The sequence below is a fragment of the Tripterygium wilfordii genome, chromosome 15, assembly GCF_013401445.1.
Source record: "Tripterygium wilfordii isolate XIE 37 chromosome 15, ASM1340144v1, whole genome shotgun sequence".
Classification (NCBI taxonomy): domain Eukaryota; kingdom Viridiplantae; phylum Streptophyta; class Magnoliopsida; order Celastrales; family Celastraceae; genus Tripterygium; species Tripterygium wilfordii.
The window spans coordinates 4,100,783-4,125,801 of record NC_052246.1 but is presented as its reverse complement, the minus strand read 5'-3'; the positions used below and the strand labels follow the sequence as shown (position 1 = coordinate 4,125,801).

At 36.5% G+C, this 25,019-nt stretch overlaps 4 protein-coding genes across 5 annotated transcripts; 1 reads left to right on the top strand and 3 right to left on the bottom strand.

Moving 5' to 3' along the window:
* Positions 1-195: 195 nt before the first annotated feature.
* Positions 196-3,113, bottom strand: LOC120017140. Of its 2 annotated transcripts, none has more exons than XM_038870247.1 (7): positions 3,063-3,113; positions 2,695-2,933; positions 2,576-2,612; positions 2,110-2,366; positions 1,994-2,030; positions 1,524-1,783; positions 196-1,200 (listed from the first exon to the last, which is right to left on the bottom strand). In XM_038870247.1, the coding sequence occupies exons 1-7, from the start codon at positions 3,094-3,096 to the stop codon at positions 637-639; spliced, it is 1,428 nt and encodes a 475-aa protein (XP_038726175.1). In that variant the 5' UTR covers positions 3,097-3,113; the 3' UTR covers positions 196-636. The 2 variants fall into 2 exon arrangements, with proteins under 2 accessions (XP_038726175.1, XP_038726176.1); XM_038870248.1 differs by having other exon boundaries at positions 1,524-1,780.
* Positions 3,114-3,741: 628 nt separating this feature from the next.
* Positions 3,742-15,221, bottom strand: LOC120016589 (polycomb group protein EMBRYONIC FLOWER 2-like). The gene is made up of 16 exons (XM_038869428.1): positions 15,020-15,221; positions 13,578-13,738; positions 12,824-12,979; positions 12,222-12,277; positions 11,718-11,782; positions 10,526-10,578; positions 10,094-10,147; positions 9,955-10,014; positions 9,244-9,290; positions 9,015-9,148; positions 7,762-8,026; positions 6,285-6,333; positions 5,788-5,871; positions 5,485-5,564; positions 5,223-5,312; positions 3,742-4,100 (listed from the first exon to the last, which is right to left on the bottom strand). Exons 3-16 carry the CDS (start codon positions 12,947-12,949, stop codon positions 3,998-4,000), a joined length of 1,266 nt encoding a protein of 421 aa, XP_038725356.1. The 5' UTR covers positions 12,950-12,979; positions 13,578-13,738; positions 15,020-15,221; the 3' UTR covers positions 3,742-3,997.
* A 322-nt stretch (positions 15,222-15,543) lies between these two features.
* On the top strand, positions 15,544-19,408 carry LOC120016590 (RGG repeats nuclear RNA binding protein A-like). The gene is made up of 7 exons (XM_038869429.1): positions 15,544-15,984; positions 17,032-17,332; positions 17,425-17,490; positions 17,592-17,724; positions 18,174-18,332; positions 18,413-18,469; positions 18,912-19,408. Exons 1-7 carry the CDS (start codon positions 15,804-15,806, stop codon positions 19,086-19,088), a joined length of 1,074 nt encoding a protein of 357 aa, XP_038725357.1. The 5' UTR covers positions 15,544-15,803; the 3' UTR covers positions 19,089-19,408.
* A 780-nt stretch (positions 19,409-20,188) lies between these two features.
* On the bottom strand, positions 20,189-24,890 carry LOC120015995 (GTP-binding protein YPTM2-like). The gene is made up of 8 exons (XM_038868535.1): positions 24,646-24,890; positions 23,622-23,694; positions 21,733-21,780; positions 21,572-21,619; positions 21,184-21,255; positions 20,921-21,076; positions 20,703-20,806; positions 20,189-20,500 (listed from the first exon to the last, which is right to left on the bottom strand). The coding sequence occupies exons 1-8, from the start codon at positions 24,657-24,659 to the stop codon at positions 20,404-20,406; spliced, it is 612 nt and encodes a 203-aa protein (XP_038724463.1). The 5' UTR covers positions 24,660-24,890; the 3' UTR covers positions 20,189-20,403.
* Between the last annotated feature and the right edge of the window lie 129 nt (positions 24,891-25,019).

Sequence of the window (25,019 nt, the reverse complement as noted above, 5' to 3'; positions counted from 1 at the left end):
AGAACTAAGCATGTTAAGCCAGGATGGTACTGTTAGATTGAGATAATGAAATAGCATTTTATCAGAAAGTTCTGTTCATAGAGCAAAGAAAGGGATTGACAAATAAATATGTGGTTTGCAAATTACAATTATATTAATATCCCTACATCTACAAAGAGTAATAAATGCCAGAAAACAACCGCCAAAGAATTGAGATATCAAAGAAAACACAATTAAATAAATTGCATCATAATGTGTCCCCCCCACATTTGGACATTTTCAATCAGAACAGTTCTCAACTTCTAAAACTCCATAGAAACTTTGATAATGCCTTTGACATGATAGAATTCTCTTTTTCACATAATCTAGATAATTGTAACTTGCCAAGGGAATGAACTTCTTGTAAGAATTACCTGTCAAGGGAAAATTATTATCACCCCTTTCTTACACCATGAATTTGCTAGCTGACTGGCCAAAAAATCAGACTCAAGGAGTTCAAGCCACATAATTACTGCCTCCAATGGAAAGCTACCTCTTAGCAGAAGGGACATGAATGGTTCATGAAATCAGGGTTAGCTTCAAGAGGAAGCCACCTTTTAGCAGGACTTGTACAGAATACAGATTGTACAGGTTTCGTCCCAAAATCCTCACAAATGCCTAATGCCTGTTAACCCATCGCTCCAGTCTCAGCTGCTTCATGGGAGGTCCAATATTAGGCTTGTTCTTCTGTGGACACCGCCATTTCCCAGTGACACCCATCACATCAGGATGCTGAAAATTACTTCTTTCTGCCAATATATTTCTTCCTTCAACTGAATTACTAGCAATATCCAATTCAGCAGAATTTATCCGCTTAGTTTGATGAAGCGGAACTCTGCTCTTATTTCTGGAACCTCCTAGTAAAATCTCTTCTGGTCTTGAATTTTCATCATTTGGTTTGTTCTTCCTCATGGTAACAAAACCATTCTCTGAATTGTGTTTTCCTTCAAATTCTTTGTCATTCCTTCCCCAAGTTGTTGTCATAGAATCTACATCAACTTTGGCTAACTTTGAGTTGCTCATTGTAGTTGTTGACGCAAACCATGCTTGCTCCTTGGAAAATGAGCTCTCTCCAAAATCCTTCCTGCAAATTTCCTTCCTTGGAGATTTCCTTTCCATATTTCTTGAACTAGTATCCACTTTTAAGGACTGAAAACTGGCATCTGGGGGAAGATTCTGTTTCTGCACATAGAGAATCTTCAACAATCAAGCTTGAGTCTTTGACATCGTTACATTGACACATTCTTTTTAACTGTAACTAAATTTGCTTATGATGAAATGAATGGCTTGCAATAAAATCATATGGATTCTTCTGGTGATTGGATACTATTACGATAAATGAACAATGCATAGCAGAATATCAAAGTAATGGCTCGACAAAAATGTTGAAACAAAGAAACTAGCATCAAAGCTATCACCATGCATCAAAATATATCAAAATGTATCCTTATCATGATCAGATATCAGTATCACCATGGAGAGAAGAAAAATGTATAGAACAGTACCTCACATAAAAGTTTATTCTCCTCCTTGAAGTCTCCAAAAGAGCTGTTACAAATTAAAGGCTTGGTTTTCTTTGGAACATAAAACTTGTTTTGTTGAAATGTCCTCAAGTTTACTTTTTTGTCTTCGATCCTGTCTTCAATGACAAATTTTTCATTCACACATTCACTTGTAATAGAATCTTCATTGCCATCAACTGTGTCCAATATAGGAGATTCATATGTGTAATTTGGAAACCAGTTTCGAACGTCAGGTGGGTCTGCTAAAAGAAACAAGACGAAAAAAATGTTATGATTTCTTCTTTGTACTCTACTTAGATTAGTTTGTCAACATTCTGTTTGATTGCTGACAAACCAAAAAAATTTAAGAAAAGTTCTTCCTTTCCCCAAGATTTTTCTTCTTCTCAGCAGCCGAACAACAGGTCAAATTGTGTACAACTCTAAGAAGAACTTTCAGAAGAAAAGACACGTACCAGATATGAGTGAGGATGAGAGCAGAGAATCTGAAATCTGCAAAAGAAACAATTCGTTAGAAATGAGAAACTGAGAGTACAAAGAGGTTTACAAGCTCATGCCACTTCCTACTTACAACTTGCTTCTCAAGCTTGGAAGCTCCCAAAAAGCCGTCACATTCACACTTTCCTGCACCAACATCATGTTTGCTATTTGTGATATCTCCATGCTCCAATCTACCCTCTTCTTTTTCTCTGTTGTTCTCCACAACACCCTGCTCTTTATCACACTTGTTTTCTTTAGAATCAGTATCACTAAGACCATCATCGCTTAGACCCAATACAGGAGACTCATACTCATAGTTTGAGAACAACTTTTTGATGGAAGGCGGATCTGATGGAAGATGGAAGACCAAGAAAATTAGCCACAACAGCCATATTAAATTACATATCTTCCATTTAACAATGCGAAAGTGGAATCACAATAAACAAAGCCAAACAGAATACGAAGCTGCCAGATTTTGCCCAATATTTTTGACAAGCAACCAGACAATAACTCAAATTTCATTAAGTAGACGAGTATTTCCTAAAGAAGAGACAAACCGCTTAATTGTGAGGGCGAGTGCACAGAATCTGGCATCTACAGCAAGGAAAAGGGAAAATGTGTTTAGATTATTGTTGTAACTACGAAAAACGGAGGAAATCCAGATTGAGAGAATCACCTTTGCTGAAGGCTGGAGACTATTGTTATTTTCGTCATTTGGGCTTGTCTTCTCATCGTCAAGGTTTATTGTAGTTGTAAAACCACCAAAATTCTCTCCATTTCTAAGTCCTTCCGCAATGCGTCCATCTTCCTCAGTCTCATCCTCTTTGAAAACAGAATCACCAAAACCATCACCAGTGTCCAAAACAAAGGATTCATAGACATAGCTCGGAAACCATCTTCTTATATCTGAAACCTCTAAAAGCAAGCAGAAATTACAACTTCTTGGTTTAGAAATACCACAAAAACTCGAAATTTCCTTACAAACCAAAACCTTATTCAGAGAAATAAAAGAGAAAACAAAAAAAACGAAACTTGAATCCCTACCAGAAGAGGGTGAAAGGGAGCCGAAAGAGCCCATAATCCGGAAGAAAGAAAATAATGGTTTTAGCAGTCAGAAACCCTAAAACTTAGACAACGAGTTCAAGGGATCCCTTCTTTTTCTTTTTTCTGCAATATTCTCTCAGGAATCAAACGGGAAAAATATATTCCACTTAAAAATTGAAAGTTGAAATTGCAAAATAAACGAGGGATTTTGGCGCGCAAAGGGACGGAGGCAGAAGCCAGAAAGAGAAGCAGGGCTGACTACAAGGCCTGGTTAATTTTGTGATCCGTTCAAGTCATTCTGGGAAAGACTAACAAGCCCGTTTGGCAAATTTGTTGGCCCAAGAAATAGAAAGCCTATTAAGGTTCTGGCCCAACATATGCTCCCACTTTACCCGTAATATGTGAAATAACCATTAATTATACACAAACACTTAATTTCTTTTTTTTTTGAAAGGGGAGGAGTAGGATTCAAACCCATGATCTAATAGGTGGATGATCTTTTACATGTAATATGATTGTTATTCAACCAACGACTAACTTATCACAAACACTTTAACTTTACATTGATTGAAGATACAATGAAAATCATATTTGGGAGTCTCAAACATGATTCAATTGCCTGGGGCTTCCCCTCTCCTATACATATTCATTATTTGAAAAGAACTATCTACTAAATTTGATATTTTGCCATCTTAACCAATTGTAATAATTAGCTCTATTGTAACGAATCTAATGACAAATACATTCAGACGAGCAGGAAAATCCTTCTGGCTCAAGTGATCATGAATAAATCTCCAAGAATGGGGCCATAAACAATGTGGAAGAAGAAAGTAAACGGCGATAAACAAAAGATAGTATGTAAGTATTATATCATCTATTTACTCTACGATGCAAAACAATTAATCATCTCCATCTAAATCTTTCAGCGCAGCAGATCACTCAATACGGCAACTTTCAAGAATTATACTACAGCTGTTCATCGTGCCAGCATCAAGAAGGCCATGATTCCAAAGTTTGATCATGAATAACCTCCAACACCTGATTCAACAAGCATTCTTCAGATAAGATGTCGATATCCATGATACTTTGCAATACTTAATAAATGCAGATTCAGTACAATTGGTTATAACTATCATAAGCATTGCAAAAAAGCAGACAAATTGTGGATGAAGACCACATAAACCCATTGATCATAGAGGGGAGACGACATTTAAAGCAAACAAGAAGAATGTAGCAAATATGATTAAAGCTAGTTGGATGAAGGAAAAGAGTGCGTCGGGGGTTTTGTGGCACTGAAAAATTGTTAAAAGAAAACTCTATAGGTCTGCTATATGCCACACGGCGACGTACATACCGAATATTGGGTTTTATTAAGAGACAAACTGCTAAAGAAGAGTACAACTGATATTCATTGGTATGCTGGCTTGAGTTTTGCACAATAATTGGTACAGCTGATATATTCAGTTAATCAGCAACATCTGATCGCCCTAGTTTCTAAGCAGTGGAATTTTCCAAGTAAATAGTAACAATATAATCTAAACTCCCACAAAATTTTCCAAGCACTCAGGAAGAGAGGGGGGACATCAACATCTGAAGCTAAGCATACTGCATAATAAATATCCTTATGAAAGGAAAACAAAGAAATAGCATAGGAAATCATAAATCATTAATTGAAAAAGAACCGCATTAACAAAGTTTAGGACTAAGCAACACTATCTACATTCAATTTTTAGGTTGAGAAATTAGTCAATACAAATAACCAATTAATCTAACCACCAGCAAAATTGATTTTCAACACATGTGGCACAGTATTCTGAATTTCTGATAATCTGATCATTTAGCAGAGAACCTATATTTTCACTTAGATAACCATGACACGACAAGAGAGTCGCAATTTTCGAGTGCTTCTATTGTATCACTTTACAAAATGATACAAGTAATATGCTGATCATTCAAAGAAAATGTAATGAAGTGGCACGAGTTTTGCACAGCATGGGTATAATCATAAAGATTGACATGTGATTGGCCAACTCAAAGTACTTTCCCTAGGCATCAAGGATAACATTATTTACTTGGTCACGCCTTATTAATAGAGCAAATACCAAGAACTTGCACTCAAGAATTTTCTAAAGCACAAGAACTGTACTGTGCAGGTATTACCAAAAGAGAGGTGGAGACTGGATGAGCTTCTGTCCATGAAGTTTTGTAAAAGCCTCGCACGCCCAAGGAACATGACCGTCGGCCAATACCCTGCCAATGCAAAAAATAAAGGTGCATTCTGATTAAACCAGATCATAAGATACCAAGATCAAATAGCACCTCATAGACTGCTGCACGTGCGCGCTTGCATGTGCATGCTTATATACCTGTTCACAGTTCATATTACAGAAAGAAACAAATTTGACATGCTAAGCCATACTACCTTTGCTTCCTCACAAATGAGTTCCATAGATGCATAAGCTCCTTTTCATCTTTACTAACATCCACAAAATCATCAAGCATCTGCAATAAAATTTGACCTTTGGCCTTACAAAAGTGTAGCAATAGTACTGAACAAGTATGCGTCGATGAATAGTAATTCTGATACAAAAATAGGGAAAAAAACATTCTACTTCTGAAATAGAAATTCAAACAATCTCAATGGAACATTAAATATATAAACAGAAATTCTGTTTTGAATGAAGAATCCCAACTTGAAAAAATGTGAAAAAAATCAGAAAAATACCCTTCTGTCTTCTAAATCTGCGATGTCATCATCAACTTCATCTTCACTATCTCGTTCCGACATAACTTGGTCCAATGCCATTGGCTTCAGGCACAAATTGAGACACATTGTTGAATAAATTTGATGTAGAAACAAATAAAACATATATGGTAGATAAGCCATAAGAAAATTCAATCAGCTCTCAAGTAACCTTTCCATCAAAACAATATATCAGAAAACCCCTATAATGTCATTTATTCTATCAAGAAACCATGCAGTGTGCTTTCTACACAGTAGGATACACCTGAAATTGTCAAATTTTCTAAAAGAAGTTCTGATCATATTTTCCCAGAGTCTTGGAATGATATATAAGCTTAATTGTAGATATATCTTAAGGACAGAAATAACATAACAATTAGGAAATTTGAGAATGAAGTGAGTGACATTAGTTATCACTTATCAACATGCAATTACATGAGGAAAGAAAAATCTCAAATGCGTCGAAGAATAATCATCACCTGAACTCTATGAGAATGATAGAATTGTCGTTTCAGCAGGAGTGCACGGCTGGAAAAACAGAAATTCAAAAGTAAAATAATAAATCAACGTTTTGAACCCGCAGATTTTCAAGAGATCAATAGTATCTGGATAATCATAGCATTTTAAAGAAAGTCTAAATATAAAGTGATGAATGTATAAAGCCAAAAGCACCCACAGAACAAAAAGAAATTATAACTATTCTCCAGAAGAGACACCAGAAGTAAATTAGGGCTATAGAGTCCTACAAAAAAAACTAATTACCTCAAAATAATTTGAAACTTTAGCTAGTAATCAGTGTTCTCTCAGGTGCATATCAGCTTTCCTTGTACTTACTGTTATCCAATATTTTACAGTTCTTCCAAGCCCAATCAAGATATCTAAATTATCATGCCCGGGGACAAAATTGATACAAGGAGAAGATGGATCAGCCCCTCACTTTTGGGGGAGCTGACAGGGAGTGCCGAGACATGACTGCACCCCTCAAGCCAAGAAGATTCATATCCAGATCTAGAAAGCATACTAGAGGAGACTCAAACCTTGAACAAAGTAGGATGAGTACAAGCCAATTCACCAACGGCTCAGTGCTAATTTATGATCCTTTAGCTTTAGGATTAGTGACCACTATTGTTAACTTATATTATATTTGAAAATCATGAATTCACATTCAACGAACAGGAGTGACAAACCATTCCTGATTGATTGTAATGTACATAACTCAATGGACGTGAATTGGCCAAACCCAAAGCCATAAACCATGTCCAATCAGCATCATCCCCCAAAATGTTCTATATATCTATGGGTTAGAAAAGAGAAGTACCCCGTAAAAAATAAAAATTATCTATCAGTCCTTTTTTTAACAATGAAAAGTTGTAAAAGGCTTTCAATTAAACTTGAAGCTTCTTTATTCCTTTGATACCTTATATTTTGATGCAATAAAAATGTTCAATTAGTAAAAAATGATAGTAGGAAAACCAAACAAAGGCAGTCAAATATCTACAGAACTTAATATATAACAGTCCAAGGGAAAAAAGAAGAATACAAAACAAATGAAGGCAAGAGAACTCAATAAGAAATTGCCAACAGAAATTGGTCAGAAGACTAGTGATTCCATTAAAGAGACGTTGGTTCACAATGGAGCCACTGCAATGAAAAAGCAAAGCCCCAGAACATTGTTTCAAGACAAGATTAATTCCGAATCTGAAGTGTCACTACTTAGCCTTATATGGCTGGAAAGTATAAAATGAATCTGAGTTCAAGCAGTAGGTAAAAAGCATCCTACCCTTCTGTAATAAACTACCAAACTGGTTTGCCAAAATATATAGCTACACACTGACTGCATTCTTCTGCCGAAGTGCACAAAGATTCAATAACCAAAGGAAAAGGAAATGAGAAATTTCATAAGATTTTTAAATGCTGCTGAATTATGCCAGGACATACTGAGCCAGGTAAACATACTTTCTAGGATCTGACCGTTCCATGGAAATCTTCCTTGTTTTGGCAACATGTAGCGTGGCAGGGAGGGAAGAATCACTTCCAGGTAGCAATTTACCCCATTCATTCTCCCCGGAAGATTGAGCAGAGGCAATTGGAACGCCAGAAAGATTAAAACTGGATGCAACATGTTCTATTGAGTCATCCGCATGGTTCTCTTCTCCATTCATGTGGTGTTTCTCACTATATGATGACTTGGAAGCGTTTTGATCTTGATAAGATTCAGAATCTAAAACAGTAGTAAATTTTCAGTATTTCATGTAGAAGATTGATGTGTGAAAGGCAAAAATTAAGGGAATGTGAAAAAAGGTAAACAACTCTTATGCACAAGGCTCCCGCAGAGGTCGAGCCAGGCACGATGTACCCATACTTTACCCTCACATAATTGTGGAAAGGATGTTTTCAGGAATTGAACATGTGACCTCTAGGTTAATGTAAGGGATTGTGTATCACCCAAAATATATCTAAATAGTTAATAAGGTATTGTGCATTTGAGGGAAAGCTGAAGAAATAGGAATATCCATATTTATTGTGGCTTATCAAAAAAACACTTCATAAGACAGTTCTGTTGTCTACTAAGCGAAAAAGGATGACTTTTACAGGTGTAGTGCTCATCCCGTTATTCTTCATGGTGCTACATATTGGGCTTTTAAGAGAGAGTGATTTCGAAAAACGAATAAATTGAAGATATAGCTTCCATAGTAAAGGCAGATTGAATATAAGATAATGGAAAATCCCCTTACAGGATTTGACATTATACTATAGGTACACAAATAATACGATATGGGTATAGTGGATAAAAATTTTAAGTACGAGATTTGAGAAGATTACTAGATTAGAGAAATCAAAAAACATGCATGGAAGTGATAAGAAGTGTATGAATATAAATGGATCAGTGCACAGTGTAGTATTGGATGACAAAAAGAATCCACATGATAAACTCAAACTATTTCTTGACAACAAGATTCATGCGAACGGAAAAAATTGGGATTAAGGCAAATTGGTATTTTTAATTCAAGCAACCAACTAAATGGAGAACAAAGTTCTTACAGATTAAAAGAGTAGTTAGTCAAGAAGTAATGCATAGAACGGTAGGAACTTTGGTATCACCTCTTGAAAACAGAAAATTTTAATGATAAGATACTTTACAATTGTAGTAATAAGAAATTAAAAAAAAATTACCCTTAAAATTGCACTCCTAAGGGGGAAAAAATTACCCTCATTCTTCTCCGGGTATTCCTTGTGCACGCCTTCCACTGTTAGCTTTGGTAAATCTACTTCCAAAAATTGTACGCAGACATGTGTTCCATTTTGAACGGCCTTTCTAGGCCTGTAGCTCCGTGGCCTTGAGCTGTAAATACAATTATTTCACATTCTCAGGTGTATTATAGGGAGGGGAAGAAAGAAGACAAAAACAAGAAAGCTTAGCCAGGGACATAAACTTACCAAAATAAGAATCTGCTTTGCCTTTGGTCTACTCCATTTGCAATAGTCTGCGTATAATAACATATGGAAAGGATAAGGAATAATTTGTTCACGTTTGTTTAAGGAAAACATAGTTTCCTCAATACTTGAGGACTAAAATTCTCATCCTGGAACCTAAAAACTGGCAACACATACAATACAAATAACTCGCATACATAAGGCTCTGGCAGTGGGCGGAGTCGGGGACAGGTAAGATGAACATATATCTTACCCCCACATAATATGCGGAGAAGTGGTTTCCAAAAATTGAAAATGTGACCTTTAGATGCATGTTGCACCCCTGTAACTCTACCACTAGGCCACTAGCAACACATACAATATCCAAAAAAAATGCACGAATCAAGAGAGCAAACATATAAGTGTCATAGATTGAACACTATTTTTCACATGACCATGTCACCAACTGAGAACCGAGTAAACCGTTAGATGAGACATATTTCTCCAAAAAAATAGCAAAAGAAGATTAAAAATTTTCATGTTCTTTGATTATCTGCGGCATACGGGAGTTTTTAATGACCAGGGGATCCCATATTTTAATCCTATGTGCCTCACCAAGAGGAGTACTTTTGTGCAAATGTTTCCCAATCACCAGCCCTCCACTCAACTTTGGAGTTGTTTCATCCAAAGCAGAAGAAAATAATTTCCTTGAACATCCCATCATAGCACTCTTACCTCAGATCCCAATGTATCAACTTTCACAGACACATTTACTGCTTGATATTCTTCAGTTGCCTACAAGAAAAATGCTTCTCTGTTAGTGTGTTTCCAAAAGGGTAAGAGAGCAGCAAAAGACTGAGTTCTAAGAACTAACCCAAAACTCAAAATTGAATAGATCGTGTGAAGAGCACAAATGATACCGTAGACCCTGCATACAAAGTGAAGGTTCCAAGAGTATTAAAATAGCAAGTTATCAAAGTAGGCTAACTTTAAATAGCATTGAAGCAATAATAAAATGAATTCCTTCGAAAATAGTGAAAACCGCGGAAGTCTTCCGCCAAAGGGAAGGTGGCCGGGGGGGGAGGAGGGGGGTGATGGCAAGATTGATGACCGAATGCTAAAATAAATTTTGCCAAGACTGTAAAAACTGGCAAAGCTTTATCAAGAATACATAATATTTCTCTTCTGGATCATTTTCTATTCTCATAATCATTAGCATTGCATAAAACTTCGTATTTTATGATACTACATGACATTGTGTGGCTACTAATGGAAGGAAGGGGAAGGAAATAATTTAGATAGGCACCTTGAAGCTTGCACATTGCATCAAGCAAAATGGACATGAGAAATCTTCAGTAACTGCAATTCCAAAAGAAATTATAACAATTAGAGCTCAATTTGTCACATGCTTGCATTATTGCGACTAAAAATAATTCAAAAAGAAAAAAGAAAATGAAAAATAAGATATCACAAGCAACAAGAAAAAAGTAGCCAAAGCACATATGCAAGAAAGGCCTAAATTGACCTCATAATCGACTGACCTATGCAGCCATCACACACCATACACAAACATCACTGAAGGACTCTTTTGTTACTACCTTTATCTTTCCTCTCACAGTGCATGAGCACTAACAAGAAGTTAATAACTAAACATCAAATTTCAACAAATGCATATCCCCCTCCTGCCTCATTCACTAACAAGAAAAAAAAAATGGTGCACACTTTCATTGGTCCAAATAAGATCCCTTATTTGGTACCATATTGGGCTAAACTCTTGGATCAAATATCAACCAATTGAACTGCTTAAGATGTCTGAAATAAACTTTTTTAAGGCCTTGTGAGTTGTGATTGAGGTAAAAAGAAAACAAAGCAGAAAACACAATTTAATACTCTCACAAACACCATATATAATTACGTCAAATTGTAACTTTTAACCTGAAATTAACAAAATGCATTCCAAAATAGTTGCACATCTAGATATTTAACCAAACTAAATAGTTATCAATACACTGGACAAAAATGGACTCAAAATATAAAACGGCAACATGCAAAATAGAAATCAAGGGCATAAATTCTTTGTTAAGGTATCAGTTGCTTAGGGATTGGCTAATATAGTAAGCTGCTGTGGTGGCACTAAGGTTGGTCTTATGTTTTTCGTAAAGGAAAACCAAGAGTTAAACAGAAGCAATGTAAGTGTTTGACTTCAGCTTATTAACAACATCATCCTATTTTAACTTAAATCCGCAATATAAGGCATCCAATGTACCTTAATAGTACCACAGTTAAATCCTCAGTTGACATAATATACTCGAGGGAGAACAAAAATAAGTGTATATTTAATAAATAGAGACTTAGGTAGAAGAGAAGAATTGAGGAAGAAAAAATATCCTTAAAAGTTTTGAATGATTAAAGATACAAGACTGACTAAGTACGACTTTCGCTCTGGCAGAATAAGAAATGTAGAAAACGTTTTGACTGGAAAAAGAAGTTTGACATACCTTCAGTCTTTTGTAGCTTGTTGTTGTAGTCTTTGTAGTTGAAAATTACAACTCCAGCCTTCAACCTGGACAAATATAAGCAGCAACATATTCACCACCACTCAATGCAAAATAAGAATCCACAGGGCACAGGATTTATCTATTTATTTTGCATCTGGTAGGTAATGAAGGTTTGCAGTTGCTAGATACTAGGACAAGGTTGAGACAGACAAACTTTAAGCATACAATTCCTAGAGTATTCCCTATGTCATTCACGATTTCCCACACATACATAGATCTATTGCTTTCCTAGCACAATTCAACATGTGTTTGTTCAGCCTGCCCCTGTTCAAACTAGTTGTTTTATTCTGGAAAATGTATGTGGATTCAGGATGACGGTAGGTAACTGATACAAAAATGCAATAACTTTCTTAGCATTTATGCGTACAAAAATTAAAATATTAACAAGATTCATTTCCAGAAAAGTTCCTAGAGAGATAATAATAATAAGATGACTATTTATACCTCCTTTGACGCCTTGCTTCTACTTTGAAACGCAAACATCTTTGGAGAAATGAAGGCTGAAAAAAGACACAGAAAGTAAGCAATTGAACAAATCGTCACTCAAATTTCAAAAAAAAATCAAAATTCCATAATCAACACCATCTCAAAAGTAATCACACTCTCTCAACTTAAGATTCTCACTTCTCCTGGGAGGGCCATATGAATTGCTTTTATTACTAATAGTAACCAAGAAAAGCCCGAAGTACAGTGCCTGTTATCTTAAACACCATATTCAAGCAAAAAGTTACTTTCAAACATTCGGCATTTTTATAGAAAATAAACAAAGAAATAACAGATATTGGTTCCACAAGAGAAAGTGCATCTTCTTTGGGTCTCCTATAAAGGGTGGCACCTCGTCATCATTTTTCATTCGAACATAGAGTATAAGGCTCCCACCATCACTACACAGTGCAATCCCCTATTACAGAAAGGCAGGTTGTGTAGTCCAAATCTGTGATACTAATATTGCAATTGAGTAACTTTACAATATGAAAAGACTCACCTTCATCAGAGGTTCTAATAAATTTTTAACTTTAAAAAAACCAGGGGAGGGGAGAAATTACATTGTGCCTAGCTCGGCGGTGAAGAATATTGTACAGTTCCACTGGCTTGCAATATACCAAGAGACTTTCATCAGATGTGACAGGGTCTCCCACTGATGGACGAACACAAGAGTTTTGACGGCACATGCTATATTTGTACTTAAATGACCAATGCACCTGTAACCAGGATTACTCTGTCAAGATGACTATCGAAAATTTGATTCAATAGCTAATTAGTTATCATACTCCATTTTTGCGTATCCATATATTTTTTTCTTTGTCCTCTTTTTTAAAAAATAAATTAATTGACAATGAGAGAGAAAGATAGTTATAGTTAAGCAATGATAACATATAAAGAAAATAGTTAACAAAATTTCACAAAATTACAGAAAACCGTCACCATTACAAAGCCGAGAAGATACAAACCAAACCTTTCATTGTGAAACCAAATTTGCTTTTATCAGCATGAACTGTAACCTAAATACGTACCAGGACGCCAAAAAACCGAGTTTTGTTCCAAATTGGACAAAAACGTTAAAAGTAGGCTAAAAGAATAAAACGAAGGTTGTTTCCATCCTTAATTACATGTAAGAAATTATTCTGAATCAGAAGGATGTACGACAGAAGCATTAGCTCAAATTCTACAAATTAATCACATAAAATTACTTCGCTACAAGTATACAATTCATTCATAGATTGTCGAAAGGAAACTTTTCGGTTTTAGTAAAATTTTGGGAAAAAAATAAAGAAAAGAAGCTAGGTTCGAGAGATTTACCAATCGTGATCCCGTCGGGAAGTTCGCCGAAGGACGTGACAGGAATTACAGACAATCGGCGACGACTCGTTACATTCAGCTCATGGAAAACAATTGGCTACCAGCCAGGCAAAGGCCTTGACTTTGATTGAACCTTGAAAGCCACGGTGGACTGCCCTCGCCTATATTTCATTTTTGATAATTTTCTTTTTACTATTTCTATAAAAAAAGTTCTTTTGCATATTAGGAAAAACAAAAGTAAAATAGAGAGAAAGAAAGAAACATCACACTTAAAATATATAAAAAAAAATTATGTACTGTAAGGAAAGTAAAACTCTGTCCCATCCGAATAATCGAATTTGTCCGATCTAGATTAAATGAAGTTTGACATAAATTTTATGTTCAAAATTTATATCCAAACACAAGTTTTATCCAATTTAAAACTAGTTCTTGATCCAAACAGATAAATCTCGTTCGATTTACTTATCTGAACCTTAACTTAGATTAGATTGTTGTTCGATTATCTCTTCAGATTTAAATTGATCCAAATTTGAGCAATTAAATATGTTCAAAATTCAATAAGGGTTAAGATTTAGAAATGTAAATATTTAGAGTGCGTTTGGTTTAGAAAATATTTTCTATTTTCATTTTTTGTTTTATATTTTCATTTTCTGTTTCTATTTTCTAAGAATAGAAACATGTTTGGTTTAAAATATTGAAAAACTGTTTTCTATTTTCAATTAAACATATTATGTATTTACCAATAATATTATCATGAATCAACATTCCTTGATAACTAGGACCAGAAGAAGCATCGATGAATCATCACTATCTTGCGCATTTCATTGTGATTATAATTCTTGAAATCATCATCATCACCATGAATGATGGCAATATACATTGTCCACCCAGATTTACTCCAATGTCTATAACAGATTCATGGTTCAACTCCATCTTGATAAAACAAATTAAAATAAACCAAAGTCTCAGGGCATTAAAAAAACAGACTGTAGGATGTATCAAGCAAGTGCTATACATATATTCTTTAAAAGAAAAGGCAAGGACCATATATGTCTACATATCAAGTACCCATTCAGCTAGAGATAAATACTCTATTCCACTCTATTCTCCAAGTCTCGAACATCGCAGTCTCATCAAACGCCTCTGGGTCAGAGCAATCCCAAATCTGTCAAAACTCAGTTGGGTTTGCCAAAAAAATTTGATAAACAATGTCCACCGAATTCACAAGGGGCACAATGGGTTTGAATTTTTTTTTTCTCAAAGGTTTTAATCTTGGCTAGGGTTCCATACTCCCATCTGAGACCATCTCGCCGTACTTGTCGATTACAGTTTTCTCTTAAACCTTGGTGGTATCATTGAGCCCCCCCAACAACAACAACAAAAAGTTCAAAATCAAAAATTATTTGGCATGAAAGAACAAATACCCACAATGGAAAGCCTACCTCGTATCAAAGATTGCAGCGCCAGCTCCACATCGCTTCTTGAGATTGGATTCCTTGACCGTCGCTGGTTTACAGCCGCGAATTGGGCGAGAATGAATCTCAGAATGATATCGGAAGACAGGGAGCAGAGGATCGCAAGAGCTACGCCCAAAGAGGAAGACGAAAGACGGAGAACACGAAAGACAGATACGAAGACGGAAGTTGTTAGAAAAAAGATACGAAGACGGAAGACTCCGTGTTTTCTAAATTAGAAAACAATTTTTATTGCTTTTCTATTTTCTGATTATTTTCCATTTCTGTATTTTCTAAAATACCTTACCAAACGCTTTTTTTGGGATGTTTTATGTTTTTCAGAAAATAAAAACAGAAAATAATTGGAAAACAACTAAACCAAACGCACTCTTACATTCCCTATTGTTGTCTGATCCGGAATCATTGTTTTTAGTAGGTTGATAAAAACAAGCCTACTTGTCAAGTAATGGACTCGCCCGTAGCGTATCATTGTTCAGTAGGGTTTTTAACATTAGGTTCGGGTCAGTTCCATTTCTCAGCCGCATTGGCTAGGGTTTTCCTTCTGTACTTGCTATCTTCATTTTGCTCTCGATTCCTTTCCATTTTCTGACATCCCGAACACTGTTCTCTGCTTAATCTCTGATCTATTATCATCATTATTCATGGACTTAAGTAAGTTATAGGGGTTTCGTGGTTGCTATTCGCAGTTTCTTTTGAAGGTTGATTTTTGTGTGTATCTTTGTGGCTCTAACACTCTGTGAGCTTCAAAAGAATGGCAACCATGAACCCTTTTGACCTCCTCAACGATGACGTTGATGGCAACGAGGACCCCACTCAACTCATCGCGGCGGCACAGAAGGTGGAGAAGACCAAGAAGCCGGCTCCTATCACTCAGGTCAACACTGCTAAGCCAGCTAAGTTGCCCACCAAGCCGCCCCCTCCATCTCAAGCTGGTGAGACTTTACATTTTTGCTATTCTCTGTTTTTAATAATTTGTGTCTCCTGGCTTTTGTGTGGACTTGTTGATGGAGATTCTAATCTCCATTGCACTCCTTGATGTGACTGACTTGTACTTTGTATCTGTTAATTCATTTCTGATGATTAGAAAAAGACAAGAAATTTATTCACTTCAATGTCCATAATTCATCCCTGATGCTTAGAAAAAGACTAGAAATTTATTCACTTCAATGTCCATTGACTCCTTGTATCAGGTTCTTCCATTAGAGATTTGTTTGTTTCTTATTTGCCTTACGTGAGATTCAATTGACATTGTCTTGGTAGTTGGTTGTTGAAGGAAGTGAATAAGAGAAATGAAGTGTGGGTAAAGATTTGAGAAATTAAAAAGTGTGTGGGTTAACAAAAGTGTTTACCATCCTCTCTTTTTGTAGCATGAGGTCTTGTTTTCTTTTTTCAAATAGTCTAGTGTTAAGGTACTCTAATCATCTGTCTTTTGCGGTTTTCAATTTGATCTGCACATTTCTATCCTACCGGTACTTAGTAAAAGTGGATCTACCTCTCCCTATTTGCTAAATACACTGGAGGTGAAGATCATTTATTGATCCATTTTCTGGCTTTGGGATGTTTTATTTTCATTCAATTAGAGTTTTCTCATCTTTGGATACACTTTACATATTTTTAAGTTGCCATATCTTTGAACCTAGCTTCAATTATTCTGAACTCTGAAGCTTTTATTTTGATGCTGTTGAGTTGTCTTCTTTTGATGCGCACCACTTCATTATTCTAACTCTCTTCACATTCTTTTGGTTGCTTGTGGATGGCTTAATTGTGTCGCTAACAAGTCAACATATTCTTGAACTCAATCTCATTCATTTTGTCTATGAGGTGCAGGATATGTGATAAAATAGTTTATTCGTTTTAAAATTTTATATCTACCGACTTAAAAAGGAAATGAAGGTGGTAATATTTGTGTTTGGAGTTTCAGTAATTCGTGTATGTCATGTTTGTCAATTTTATTAATATGTTTCATTTTACTTATTTAGTGAGGGAGGCAAAGACTGATCCTGGCCGTGGTGGTGGACGTGGTGGTAGATTTTATCGAGATTCAAGCAATAATAAGAGTAGCTTTGGCAACAACAACAGCTCTGTCAGAGGATACAGACCTTCAGAAGAGGGGGATTCAGAGAAGCCCTCTGAAAGGCGCGAGCCCTCTGAAAGACGTGGCTATAGCACGCCTCGTGGCTCTTTCCGTGGGGGTCGTCGCGGTGGTTTTAACAATGGAGAAGCTGGAGAAGGGGAGCGTCCTCGCAGGATATATGAACGTCGCAGTGGGACTGGACACGGGTTAGTAATTTTTTTACTGTTTTCTTAGTTAACCAAGTGACTGTAATCTGTTTCTTTGTTTTTCGCGTCAACTTTTGTTGCCTTGTTTCTAGGAATGAGTTCAAACGTGATGGGGCTGGTCGTGGTAACTGGGGAACAGCTTCTGATGAAATTTCTCCGTGAGTACCCGTGATATGGGCCAACGCATGCGATTATTGTATTGTGCATTTCAGTGTGGGAAATATTAAATATGTTGATTAATTTCCTCTTATTTCCAAAGTGACGCTGAAGAACCTACAGTTGAAACTGAGAAGAAGGTCATTGCTGAGAAGCAGTCCGGAGAGGAAGGTGCTGCTGATGTTAAGAAGGAGAATCCTGTGGATGAGCCAGAAGAGAAAGAGCCAGACGAGAAGGTAACTTCTATACTTTTGGCTCCGGTCGTGCTTTTGTTTCGTGAATCTGTAATTTCACCACTTCCATGTTGTGGTAGCCTTGGAACTTTTTTTTTTTCCCTTTTGATTGATTTATATTGTTGTTGACCACTCAATCCTCAATTGAAGGCCACAATTGTTTAGGGATCATGTTTGCCAATGGTCCGTCATCTTTTACTTAAACTACCCCCAAGGTGCAATTGAATGGCCTTAATAACAGTCAAACTCCGCTATTTATGAACTTCATCGATTTCCTTTTTAATTTATGCTGTTGATCGCAGAGTTACTATAGTTAAGCTCTGTTGATGAAAGATTGTAACTTTATGAATTTAATTTTAGATAGGTATCAGGATAGTCTAATTCAGTTTTCTTCTTGTTTGTTGGAAAATTTATTTTCTGTTAAATCCTTCAATTTTATTTTCCATCAACAGGAGATGACTTTGGAGGAGTATGAGAAGCTATTGGAAGAGAAGAGAAAGACTCTACTTGCTCTCAAGACTGAGGAAAGGAAAGTTGATGCAGACAAAGAGTTTGGGTCCATGCAACCGCTTTCAAATAAGAAGAATAATGTTGATGTTTTCATCAAACTGGTAATTCAAATTAATACTTCTGAATTTTTTTAGTGTGCAAAGGTGTTAAAGGATATTGATTTGTTTGCCTTTTCTGCTAGGGTTCTGAGAAGGACAAACGTAAAGACGCTGCTGATAAGGAAGAGAAAGTCAAGAAGGTTTGCCAAATTTTCACAAATTAAGTTTTATGTATAATCATTATTTCCTGTTTGTTCTTGGACGTGTCTTTCCTTTTTCACTTATCTAGTGGGGCATGCTCTTTGTTTCTCAACATCCATATGCCGCTAGGCCTTGTGATTTCTTTAACAAAGTTGGACATACTGCTTTTGGAACTGCATATGGTAATGGTATTAATTCAAGTTGAACCAGATTTATGTAATTTTTCTGATCTGTTGTGAATTGTCATATATATTGAGCGATAATTTCAATTTTAAATTTTTTTTCTACTTAATTGTTGTGTATTTGTTTGTGTTATGGAGTTGATTCCATCTCATCTTTTAAGAGAGATTTTGTTTGTTGTTGATGTTGCCATGGCCCCTCTACTGATGTCTTCTCTAACTTTTTTTATTGGGGACGTTCTCAACTTCTTGTTAATTGCAGTCTGTAAGCATCAATGAGTTTCTGAAGCCTGCTGAAGGAGAGAGGTCCTACAATCCTGGTGGTCGTGGCCGAGGGCGGGGTCGTAGAGGTGGCTTTGGAGGAGGCAGCTTCCCTAGCAATGTTGGAGCTCCTTCAATTGAGGATCCTGGGCATTTTCCTTCTTTGGGTGCTAAGTGAAAATTTATGAATGCTGCATCAGAAATTCCTTGTGATCTATCCAGAGTTTTAAGTCAACATTTATCAACAGGAATGGTGTCCTGTGTTGAAGAACTGGTTTTAAGTTTGTGGGTGTATATTTTAGATATCCTTCCTAGCTGTGAATGCCTGGGGATATCTTCCTGACATGCATTGTTATTGTTACTCTTTATATATTCAATTAGGTCACATTGGGATCGTCATTCTCTCTCAAAGTTTGTAGCAGTGGCTTCAGTTTTGTTTTGTTGTAGGTTGAATAATTGCTCAGCTTTTATCTAATTTTTGTGTTGAATGACTTTTAATTTGTTGTTCAAGTTGTTTTTATGAGGATATGTGCTTGTGAGTTGTGGCTTCTCTATGAAACACTTCTATGGCCAATTGGCATGTTGCGACGAAAACTTGTTTCTTTTGCAGGCTTATATTTGGGGAAATACAACTCCAACAGCCCAACGGTGCGTTTTCAGTCCTAGATGGCAAATTTTGGTGGATCTCAATACAAGTTCTTGTGCAAGCGGATTGCCTTAAACCTAGCCTCGAGGTATGTTCCATTCTTTTCCGATTTGGGTTCTCTCTTTCACAACCCCGGCATGGGTGATCTGTACTTAGGTCAAAAGGGTGGCAGCAGCTGCATTCCCCGTTTATTTATGTTTATTCACGCAGTCTGGCTTTATATGTTATATTTGGTTATTTGGCGAACTTGGGTTTTGCTTGGATTGGAAAATGACCCAAACTTCTCTGCTGACACCGTTACACCACTGTCGAACTCATGATTGAACAGAGAGGTTGAATAGCTGGAACCTCTAACAAGTTCTCTCTTTTAATCAACAACTAAATAATCAATTACTTAGGAGAAGAATCAAGTAATGTCAAGAAAGGGAATGTTAAAAGTCAGGGGGGAGACACTTTACCCAAACTTCTCTGCCTACCCCATTATACCATCGTCAAACTCATGATTGAACCGAGAAGCTGAATAGCTGGGAGCTCTAGCAAGTTCTCTCTTTTAATCTCTTTTAATCATCAACTGAATAATCAATATCATCAACTACGAATATTGAATCTCATTAGCAATGATGATAAGAGAATTACGGGTGAAATTCTGCAACGCATTATTATGACTGCTTTGCACAAATGTTACTTTAAATCAAATACACTTAAAGTTCTAACAAAGTGTTGAATTGGCAACCCAGAAATTCATAGCAATAATCTTCTACACAACTGAGCCAATTTGGTAGCTGGTTTTACATGCCACAGGGAAAAAGAACTAAACATCACAACCCCAATAAGGCTAAATCTTTCTTCAAGAAGAGCAGCAGCCAGACTTCTGGTTAACGGGCTGTCCTCGAATCTGCACTGTTGGAGGCCTGGCGTTGTTCATGGACGGTTGGCTTGCCATCCTGCAAGAAAACCAATTAATCAATCATCTCTAAATGCATTCATGGACTTATCTATTTATTTTTTGAATGCAACTTCATAAACAGATTAAACAAGAAGAAGTATATATCAGCACAAGGAACACAAAGGTGCTCAGCCTAGCAGCACCACTATCTTCCTCTTGCTCAAGTGCAGGACACTAATAAGAAAAATAAGTCTCGGTACCTATTCTTGATCTCAGCAGCCATGGCCATGAAAGCCTGTTCAACATTGGTGGAATTTTTTGCACTTGTTTCCATAAAAGGGATCCCAATTTCATCAGCAAATGCCTATACAAGGGAAAGAACTCAAAGAATAAAAATTATGAATGCATATATTCAATAGGAGAGCACTCCTTCACTTCAGTAAATATGGAAAAATGGGATGGGAACAATAAACATTACCTTTGCTGTCTCAGAGGAGACAACTTTGTTTGCTGTGAGATCACTCTTGTTCCCAACCAAAAGCTTGTTAACATTTTCACTTGCATAGCGGTCAATTTCATTCAACCATTGCTTGACGTTATTGAAGCTCTCTTGGTCCGTGACATCATAAACAACCTGGCAAAAGAGCCACCAGATAAAATCAATCTTCATGAATAAATCAAAACATGGACAATGCATGCACACACCAAAAAAATATTGAAGATATAAATTGCAGTACTTACAATGATGCCATGAGCCCCACGATAGTAGCTGCTTGTGATTGTTCTAAAACGTTCTTGGCCAGCCGTATCCCACTAAATATCCAGTAAAGCAAGGAAAAAATATCAGCAACAAAGCATAGCCAAGACAGATAAATTGGAAGTTGTATGGCTGACAAAAGGCAAAAACTGCTAAAAAAGATTAAATTCAAAACATAATATGACTGGTAGATATCAAATGACAGAGACTATTACTATCCTTGCACAAAACTCCCCAAATATGTCTAGATAAGATGCTTCCAATTTTTAATATTCTCCAATATGCCGTGATCATAGCCAAAAAACCACTACCGCTGACGGTAAAGTTAAACCTTGAAATATGAAGCAAGAGATAACAAATTCAAAAACTTACAATTTGGAGTTTAATGGTCTTTCCATCCTGTTCCACGGTGCGGATTTTCTATATAAAAGAATAAAAAATTACTTTTTGACAGTTACTCTACGTATATGCTAATCTCCATCCAATAATGGAGAGAACAGACAAAGCCAGAAAAATGGGGAATGATGACTTACAAAATCAACTCCAATAGTACTGATGTAGCTCTCAAGATATGAATCATCCTGATAAACAAAGAAAATGACAATAAGAAAAAAGAAACAATATCTGCTTAAATCATCATATTCTTCGCAAGGAAACAAGAGAACACAGAGATCAAAAATCAATCAACTTTGTAATTACATAAAACATACATTTCCTCAGGATACTAGAAAGCAATAGTGTGGCAGCAAGAAGGAAAATCACAACCATTTCTTCTATAAATTTACATCTTAACAAAAAAAAGGGAAAAATTACAGCTCTTTAATTTTTCAGTTGGCCAAAGCCTCAAGTACCAATTCTGAAATCTAGTAGCAAAAATGCTGAGCCAGGATAGCCCATCTTGCTGCAACCATAGCATCATTCAGTGTTTTGAAATGCATTTTTGATGCGAAATGGACTCAAAAGGAACCAATGCGTATGTATTTGTACTTTGGACGTAACGCGTATTGTGGATGTGATGCGCAATGCTTGTAGATACGGTCGCTTCACAAGTTCGTGCCAATACTACATCGTTTTACCAATTTTTGTTAATAAACACAAACAAAATCGAAAACATACTCAAAAGTGAAACCTATCTTGCGTGAAATTAGGCCGAAATACTCGATCTACACCTTCGATCATCCCTAAGTAACGACAATCTGCGACCAAATTCGATCATACTCGAAACCCATCTTGTGCCACCTCCGATTCCCAACAATCTGCAAGCTGCAGGTGCCGACCACCTGCAATCTGCATCTTCAATCATCCCAGAGTAGGCAGGTATGCGGAGTTTGGGTGGGTCATGGGCTTGGCGGGCGGTCGTGGAAAGCTTCCATTGCTGCCATCATCTCATTTCGTGATCTCTCTGCATTCTTCTTCTTCTTCAGTGGGTTTAGGGCATTATTTGTATGGAGCCTTGTGTTATCTAAAGGACAGTGTCTTGCCTTGGGCTCGCTTTCTTGCATGTTAATCAATTGGGTTCTTCTATTACTAGCCCACATCTCTTCTTATTAAAAATTTAAAACGGTACAGTTCATACAACTACCTTTGTTTGAATTCATATTTGTTTATTCATTTTTGTATCTAATGTTGCCATTTTAGAGAGAAATCAATCAGTCATGACTATTTTAGCACCATAGATTTATTTTACATGAATATTTCACATATAGAATTATTTTTAATGTAATCCGAAAAACTTATGCCTCAACACATCAATACTTATGCCTCGCCTTGTTAAGGAAAAAACACATCACATTACGTTTTCGCATTTGAAAACACTGGCGTCATTAAAGACATACAAATTCGGAAAAAGTTAGTTTAACAGAAAAATTATTCAGTACCAAGGTTAAATTTCCCTAATGGAAAATTTTCTATAGTATGTATTCCATGGAAAGAATTGTTGAGTATCCCACATCGGTTGGAAAGAGGGCTGGTGTGTGGTTTAAATGAGGGTTTCCTCCTACCTCCTAATAGGCCTTTTAAGGGGTTGGACAAGGGGCCCAATATGTTAACATGGTATCGGAGCCAGTCCAACGCGATGGGCTTTCACGTGGTGGGCTTCTCGGAGTTGGACCAACCCACACGTGAGGGGGGATGTTGAGTATCCCACATCGGTTGGAAAGAGGGCTGGTGTGTGGTTTAAATGAGGGTTTCCTCCTACCTCCTAATAGGCCTTTTAAGGGGTTGGACAAGGGGCCCAATATGTTAACAAGAATAAAGCATGTTATACTTTTACAAGTTGATGAAATTGCACTCACCAAAGTGACAATCACAAATACACCAGTTTCAGTTGCACAAATGTAAATAACTAAATACTTTCTGAATATGACTACTAACATTGTAAGATATTCCTTAGTAGAGACGGGAAAGGACAATAAGAACTTACAGCAAACCTCAGAAGTAGACATGATTTTCCAACACCAGAGTCTCCGATGAGCAAAAGCTTGAACAAATAGTCGCTGAAAATAGCAGAACAAAGAATATTAAATACATTCTCAATTTCTCATACAAGTGATGAACATATATTCAAATCATAAAACAAACCAACTTGCCACACAAAGGGTATTCAGGCACATCACATCCTACATCACAAAAACAGTGGTGGATTACATGCAATTCTTTTGCCCCAACAAGCATAACGGAAGTACATCAACCTATATGATTATGTAAGACTTTACCCATACTTCAACTACACTAATCGCATTTCATACCTCTGAGATGACCAAAGGAAAAAGGAAATACAACACCTCTATAAAATGAATCATTTATGTGACAATATGCAATCTCAAACTTTTTAGCAGCCAAAAAATGGCTACAAAAAAAGAAGTCCATAAAGCTTGTCTAGTAACAAAGGATGTCAAATCATACCTCATAAATTCTTGATTCAAAAATTGCTTCAATCGATACAATACTCCAAAGTTACAATGGAGCAGCTTATATGAATTAGTAAACCAAATCAACCAAACCCCCTACTTTCTTCACCATTATTACCTATATGGCTATGTCTTTAGGTCCAAAGTATAAAATTAACAATGAAATCTGAAAAAACTGCTCGCACTGCCAAGCCTTGATGGTTCCGGTTCGAAGACAAACTTCATTGACAAACTAGTCAAATCAAACAAATGCTATTTAAGAGACAAAAGCTGGTAGACATATCCATGTGTAAAGATAAAACCACCAAGATCTAAACAACGAAGGCAATTTAGACCACGTCGAGGTTCGAATCTTTAAATCGAAAGACAGAAACGTCAAAACTACGAAATCAAAGAGCAGAAACTAAAACACGACGACATGTGCAAATTAAAAATAACGGATCCGCGCAAACAGTGATCAACTCATACAAAGGGAAGCAAAACAAATCCATATATTCGAAGGTCTTAAAGAGATTCCACGGAAAAATTGGAACTTACTATTCGGGATTCATGTCGCTTACGGATCGAGAAGAAACGGGAGAACTACGAAGTTAGACGACGGAGAGCGGATAGATATTCCGGCCGAATACTTACAGTAACCGGTGATCGTCGGGGAGAGAGAGGATTGTGAAATTGGAAGACGAAATCGAGAGAGGAAGAGAAGAGGGTGTGGGGATGCGTGTTGTTTTTTAGCGAACCCGATTTGTCGTGACTGTTTTAAGAAGTTGGGAATGACACGGGATTGGGGGCTGCAATCTGTTTCCTTAAAATAACCTACAATCTTTTTAATCACAACCCTTCATTTGATCTAACGGTGATAAAAAAATGACATGTAGATAATTCATCATTTTAATTCTCTGTCAAAAAAGAAA